The 6,885-nt window shown below is 37.4% G+C and overlaps 1 protein-coding gene across 1 annotated transcript; it reads right to left on the bottom strand.

Annotated features, from left to right (window-relative positions):
* Positions 1-254: 254 nt before the first annotated feature.
* Positions 255-6,541, bottom strand: LOC109008795 (quinone oxidoreductase 1). The gene is made up of 5 exons (XM_018989027.2): positions 6,220-6,541; positions 5,941-6,082; positions 3,244-3,470; positions 1,392-1,649; positions 255-995 (listed from the first exon to the last, which is right to left on the bottom strand). Exons 1-5 carry the CDS (start codon positions 6,463-6,465, stop codon positions 690-692), a joined length of 1,179 nt encoding a protein of 392 aa, XP_018844572.2. The 5' UTR covers positions 6,466-6,541; the 3' UTR covers positions 255-689.
* Between the last annotated feature and the right edge of the window lie 344 nt (positions 6,542-6,885).

The following is a 6,885-nucleotide window of genomic DNA, read 5'->3' on the forward strand; positions in this document are numbered from 1 at the left end:
GCCTCGTGTAGCTTTATCATTTTTGCCTTTATTTTGTAAAAATCCAGTTTCAAATTTGAGCTTAAAATCAATCCGAAAATCTTTTTGATTTTTTTTAAATAGATATATTTTGCCATGAGTTTTATAAAAACTATATAGTGAAAATGTTTTAATATGAAGTTTTGACGGAATAGAAGCTAGTTAGGTTTTTTTTTTTTTTTTTCTAGATTTTGCTAATAGATTATGAATTATAACTATCTACACTCTACAGTAGATTCCACCCAAAGAATCGCAGTCATGAACATATATCAGTTACGTTGGAACACATGAAAGAGTAATCTTACAAAAAAAAAAAAAAAACATGGGTTCTTTATGCGATATATGCATGAGATCGCCACACCCTCGATACATGAAGGTCGTAACATGGACAGCTGACTCAGTTACGCAGTCGGGTAACTCACAGTAGTATCCTCCATCGTAAAAACCAATCCCTTTATTCAGATTACAAATTCATCCAAAATGGTTGTATATTTGAGCTGTATCCCTTTATTGTTCAGAACAGCTCTCTTGACTACTAGTTTCAAGACAGTTGCATTTGGAGCTCTATCGGAGGACATTCACGTTATTTCCACACACCATACAGACTACAAGGCATTTCAAAATGATATACCGATCAGAAATTTAGAAGTAAGGACTTACTGCAGGATGCCTTATGGGATAAGCACAACAGATCCAGATGTCTTCCTGCTTTCAAGGTCTACATGTGCCTGTACTGCCTGAGATAAAGGGTAAGTATGATTTACTCGAACCCGCAAGACTCCTGATGCAACATTAGCAAATACCTCCCCAGCAGTTTCCAGTAACTCATCCCTAGTAGTAGTGTATTGCATGAGGGAAGGCCTTGTCAAGAAGAGCGATTTTACGGCAAGAGCTGACAATGGAACTGGATCTGGTGTACCCGATGACTGCCCAAAACTAACCATGTACCCACGAGTCTTTAAGCATGCCAATGATCCCTGGATATGTTAACTTCCAGTAAGAAATATGTTTGGCAGGTCTGGCCTAGAATTGAGAAATGTAAGGGCTATATAGAAGAGAGCTGATTGTAAACGGTTTGATGTGTTGAGGTGATCCTCAAATTAATACTCCAAACCCTAAATATCTATTTTTATTAGTCTAATAAAATCTTTAAAGGCTCGGAGTAAAGATTGAAGTTAAAGTGAGTTGAACAATAAAACAACTTTGCATCCTAGGGTACTAAAATGATATCACAAGAGGAGCTACGAGAATCACATAGAGACATATCTCAAACACATCATTTGATGCCACCTACGCAGAAGATGAAGCTATAACCACAGAATTACTACAGAAATTTGGAGGGCGGGGGGAATCAGGAAGAGAGCAGCCAGTACCTGAAAGGTATCTTTTCCTACGGAATCATAGACAACATCAACCCCATTGCCACATGTTATCTCGTTGACACGAGAAACAAAATCCTCTTCCTTGTAGATTATAACATGGTGGCATCCATCGTCTTTGGCTTGAGATGCCTTCTCTTTGGTTGAGACAGTTCCAATGACAGTGGCACCTAGGGCATTAGCCCACTGGCTTAAAATAGATCCAACTCCGCCAGCTGCTGCATGAACAAGGATTGTGTGTCTAGGTTCAACCTGTATACAACACAATTATTTCATATCAAGGAGCATATGTAATTAAGACTTCTCATCAAGCTGGCATAACAGGGAGGAGAAAAGACAATTTTAGTCAGACTATCATAGCAAGATGGTTATGAGTGTTTTACAAATGCAAACATGAAGAAAAGGGAGGGGGTATATACATAACAATACTTGCAAAGATCATTTTGTTTCAAACACTTAAAAAAAGGAAACATGTACCACCAAGGGTGGCGAATCAGTGGTTCTTGGGTTACTCCCAAGTGGTTTGGCATGTACTAGGTCCTAGGTTCGAATCCGAATATAGATTCACCTAATTCGCTGCCTGAGGATCCATTGAATTCCCTAGTGGGACTGGGCCCCTCCTGTCCGGTTCTCAACGGGTAGGATGCTACTATGGTCACCCAGGTAGGAAAGCCACATCTGGTTGCCCCCTCCTACCCTTTTTATTTTCAAAATAATAATAATAAAAAAGGAGAAAACGTGTTGGACTATGGAATGCAGTGGCCAAATAAAAAAAGAGGCAGTTACATATTAGCTGGAACACTATTTGTTAAATTATCATAAGCTATCTAATACATATAACACCAGTACATGCTTACATTGGATTGATTCCATTTCATTTGATACATATGGAAAATATGTTTTCCTTGTATCAATTTCTAGATTTCTATCAGATCTTCGTGTATTTATACTCTCTAATGACTTATCAAAAAAAAAAAAATTTATACTCTCTAATGGTTTGGACCTTTTTTCTAAATCTTGTTTCCCAGAAATTGAAATGGAAGGTCAACCCACTTAATATCCATACCAAAGAAGCCATGGGGGGTCAAGTAAGGGTTTCATTCCAGTATGGACATATGGCCTCGTTTTTTTTCGTAGATGAGATGAGATGGGATGAGATGAGTTGAAATTAAAGTTAAAAGTTGAATAAAATATTGTTAAAATATATTTATTTAATATTATTTTTGTTTTAGGATTTGAAAAAGTTGAATTGTTTATTTTATTTTGTGTGAGAATTTGGGAAAGTTGTAATGATTAGAAGAGATGAGTTGAGAGAAGTTGTGAAAACAAACGAGGCCAGTTGTATCTAGTTAATGAAAACTAAAAGAATTTAAGATAAAGTTTTAGAAAATAATTTTTTTAGAGAGATAACCAAACATCAATTTTTTTCTCCCATCTGGTCATAGAACCAACTCACACACATAACTGAATGGAAGAAACATTTTTTTATCAGGTTATCAAAATAAGGTCAACACTGCAACTTAGTTTGGCCAAAAGCTATGATCATACTTTTTGTAATTATCATAAATGCAGGTCAAGCATCAGACTGGTGATGATGATCCATCTTTTAAATAATGCAGGTCAAGCATATGGGTATATACACGCATTCACAGACTACATTTGTATAAATGTACGTGATACACAATACATTATTGATGAGGGATAAATATAACTTACCAGAAGATGACATAATTGGTATCTCACTTATATCGAGTTTAATTGTCCAACATATTTTCACATGCTAAAAATGTAATGTTGCTTACAACTTTCCGAGGTGTATATGCAGCTGGATCAGTATACAGCCTACCTTAAAGCAACGGCGGAGTAGAAATTGAGCCGTCATACCCTTAAGAATTATAGATGCTGCAATGATAGGATCGATAGAGGAAGGAACAGGCACAACCTTGTTCGCAGGAAGGATTTGCTCTTCAGCGTATGAGCCCATTGGATTACCAGCATAAGCTACAAGGTCTCCAACTTGCCTGCCAGTCAGTCCAGGGCCCACAGCTGTCACCACCCCAGCAGCCTCCATACCTGCACTACCCAATCATGTAAAACATTGGTCCCACCTTAGTAGGGCTGTAAGTAATTCAGTCCAGACCGGCAAAACCGACCGGACTGGACCAAATTGGACCGAACCCCTATATATATTTTTTTAAAATATTTTTAATAATTTAATATATTATTTTTATATAGTAATTATATAAGTTAATAATATAATTTTCATCTAATTTATTATTATTAACAATATAAAATAATATATGCTATCAATTAATAATAAATCATATATCATGTGATAATTTATGTCATTATATAAGTTGCAAACAAGCATGAATAATCTATGTACAATGAAATTATTCGATAGTCATTAACATTGGCTCGAGCGGGGTGTCGAGCGTGGCTCTTGCGAACACTGGGGTTTGTGTCTCACTTGAGCCCACTGTTGCGCGAGACTCGAGCGAACTCACGGGTTGAGTTTTGCTCGAGCCAACTATCGAGTGCACCTCGAGCAAACTTACTATTAGAGCTTTGCTTGAGCATTAGGTCGAGCAAACTCACTGTTTCTCAAATTTTCAACTCCAAAACTAATCTCCACCCCAACAATTAATAATTATGCATACTGAAGAGTAAAATCTAAGTTAGTAAGTAGTAACTATCAACATCATAAATATAATTATAGTAAAATATTTTTTTAATGAGTTAATTACATAATCCATATTAAAAATTCACTTAATTTTAATTTAGTAATTTAAATAATTTTTTTATTAATTTATTTGTAAAACAAAAGATGAAAAAATAATAAAATAATTAGGCTGGACCGAACAGACCGCCAGACCAATAGCTACCGATCCGGAAAAAATGATGGACTGAACATCATCGGACCAGACTAGACCGATTTACACCCCTACACCTTAGACCCTAACCTCAAACTAACTAGGTAAATCCATTTATGTGCCCATTCAAATGAGAGTCTCCAATATCAATCATTACTGTTGCAAATTCCATGAACTTATAAACACTCCAATAGATTTCTAAGTAGGGGTGGGCGGCGGGGCTCCACCACCCGCCACCCCGTCCACAAAAGGATTGCACGCAACTGGGCGTTGGGGGACGGGGCCTGGGTTGGGCCCATGTCCGCCCGAGGTTTACGCCATCCGCCCGACCCAATTATATATATTTTTAAAAAAATAATAAAACAATGCCGTTTTATCTTAAGTGTTTTTTTTAAATAAATAAATAAATAAAACAACGCCCTTTTGGGGAGAACTCCCAAAATGTCATCGTTTTGCATTAGGTTTTGTTCAAACACTCATGTTCCCCCCCCCACCCCATCTTTCCTCTCTTAGTCTCTTCTCCTCTGTTTCGTCATCCACCTGTCGCCGTGTAACGCCCCAATGGAAGGCCCAAAGCACATGGCCTATGCTCCAAAAGGACTAGTCAATAATACAATTAGAGCCTCATTAGAACCTTATAAAGAGCAAGAACTTCTCATTCCCAATCAATGTGGGATTCCATACACCACCTACTCATATTCATATCATATGGGGGTATCACAATCTACCCCCCTTAAATTCCCAACGTCCTCGTCGGGCCTGTTCATATTAGGTGGCACAGCTCAAATCCCACATTTCTGGTTGGGATAGGCTCTGATACCATTTGTAACGCCCCAATGGAAGGCCCAAACCACATGACCTATGCTCCAAAAGGACTAGTCAATAATACAATTAGAGCCCCATTAGAACCTTATAAAGAGCAAGAACTTCTCATTCCCAAGCAATGTGGGATCCCATACACCACCTACTCATATCCATATCATATGGGGGTATCACACGCCATCCATCTCTCACACCTAAGTTTGGTTTTGGATTTTGGATTTTTTTTTTTTTTTTTCGGTTGGTTTTGTGCGGTGAGGGGTTTTGGGCAGGGCGGACGGCCGTGGGAGCCAATCCGGACGGGGACACTCGCCCACTAAGGGCGAGTAGCACCCCTATTTCGAAGACCATATTTGTAATGTAGCTTTCAAGAAAGTATCATGTGAATGATGTCTTATTGAAGCAAGTCACTTTCATCACAATAAAAGAATCCTTTGTTAGTGCTAAAGTTTTTGTGATCTTGGTAACCATTAGTATCCAACTTCCTGACAAGCTAAATGGCGTCATGATCATGTAGGGAATGTCAACAACCCTTCACTTATGTAGCAAGAAGTTTGAATGGGAATGAAAGGGTCACACTTCGGTTTCTGAAGATTACCATCTTTGGAAAACTTTCTATGACTCTATTATCAGTAGCATTTGACAACTGCATACACTCTGCTGGAGCAGTATATTTACAACTAAGTATTATATAATTGCTGAAAGAAAAAAAAAAACAGTATCTTGGTCATAACCTTTTGGAAAGTCTTACAATTACCAATCATATATATGTAATTCATAAATGATAATCAACCTTGCTTGAAATAAAAGACTGTGTTCTACAGCAGAAACACAAGTGAAAGAAACCAAACCAGGAGTGAAGGGAAAATCAGGGGCCTTATAAACTCCTTTCCGGAAATAGACATCGATGAAATTAAGCCCAATGGCCTTGTTTTTCACTCGAATCTCCCCCTCCTTCGGCTCACCTATTTCCACATCCTCCCACTTGAGAACCTGTGTATCAGAACCAAAACAGATACATCAGAAAATATAGTACTAAAACAGCTACTTAAAAGTCTGTACAAAACCGAAAAGAAAGAACCCAAAAACGATGCGGGCTTCAATGTATTTTGGGTGAAAAGAAGCCTGACCTCGGGACCACCGTGTTCATGAACCCTAATGGCTTTGACCATTTTGGATGGTGGTGTGGATGCCGCTGCTGCCTTCGTAGAAAGTGCTCTCACAGTCACTATAGGGATTCTTCTTCCCGAACGTGCAGATGGAATTGGGTAATTGCAAGTTTGTGAAATGAGTTTTGGATTTTGATGGGATTTATAGGAGTGTGGAAATGGGATTACCTGGCGCTGGTGAAATCTTACCCTTGTTAATAATCCCATTTTCTGCTATAACTTTTCTATCTAGTTTAGTTTACGGCGTATCTGTCTGGGTGGGGTTGCTCTGGTTGGGCCATTTGTCCACAAACCATTCGAGCTCCACTTTTATGAATTCTATTCAGATTTAACTTTTTTTTTTTTTTTACAAGTAAAAAAAAAAATGTAAAAAAAAAAAAACTAGTTATTTAATGAACAAAAACAGAGGTTTATAATTTATTCATTCATCGGGTTAAACTTGTATAAATTTGACTCAAGAACTTTTTCATTTAAAAGTTTTTTATTTTATATCGAAAAAATCTGAAGAAATTCAAAAATATAAAGAGAGAATCCTGTTTATACATAAACTCAAAATCGGTTTGTCAAAAATTTAGATGAAAAACATAACGATTTATTAATAGATTGCCCATTAGCTTTTATAGATTC

Source organism: Juglans regia, chromosome 11, assembly GCF_001411555.2.
Source record: "Juglans regia cultivar Chandler chromosome 11, Walnut 2.0, whole genome shotgun sequence".
Lineage (NCBI taxonomy): Eukaryota > Viridiplantae > Streptophyta > Magnoliopsida > Fagales > Juglandaceae > Juglans > Juglans regia.

Coding starts and splice junctions, on each gene's coding strand:
- LOC109008795 (XM_018989027.2), bottom strand. CDS start 6,465: ATGGGATTATTAACAAGGGTAAGATTTCACCAGCGCCAGGTAATCCCA. Junction 3,471..5,940: donor TGATTTTCCCTTCACTCCTG/GTTTGGTTTCTT, acceptor TGGGTAGTGCAG/GTATGGAGGCTGCTGGGGTG. Junction 1,650..3,243: donor TACTCCGCCGTTGCTTTAAG/GTAGGCTGTATA, acceptor TGTTGTATACAG/GTTGAACCTAGACACACAAT.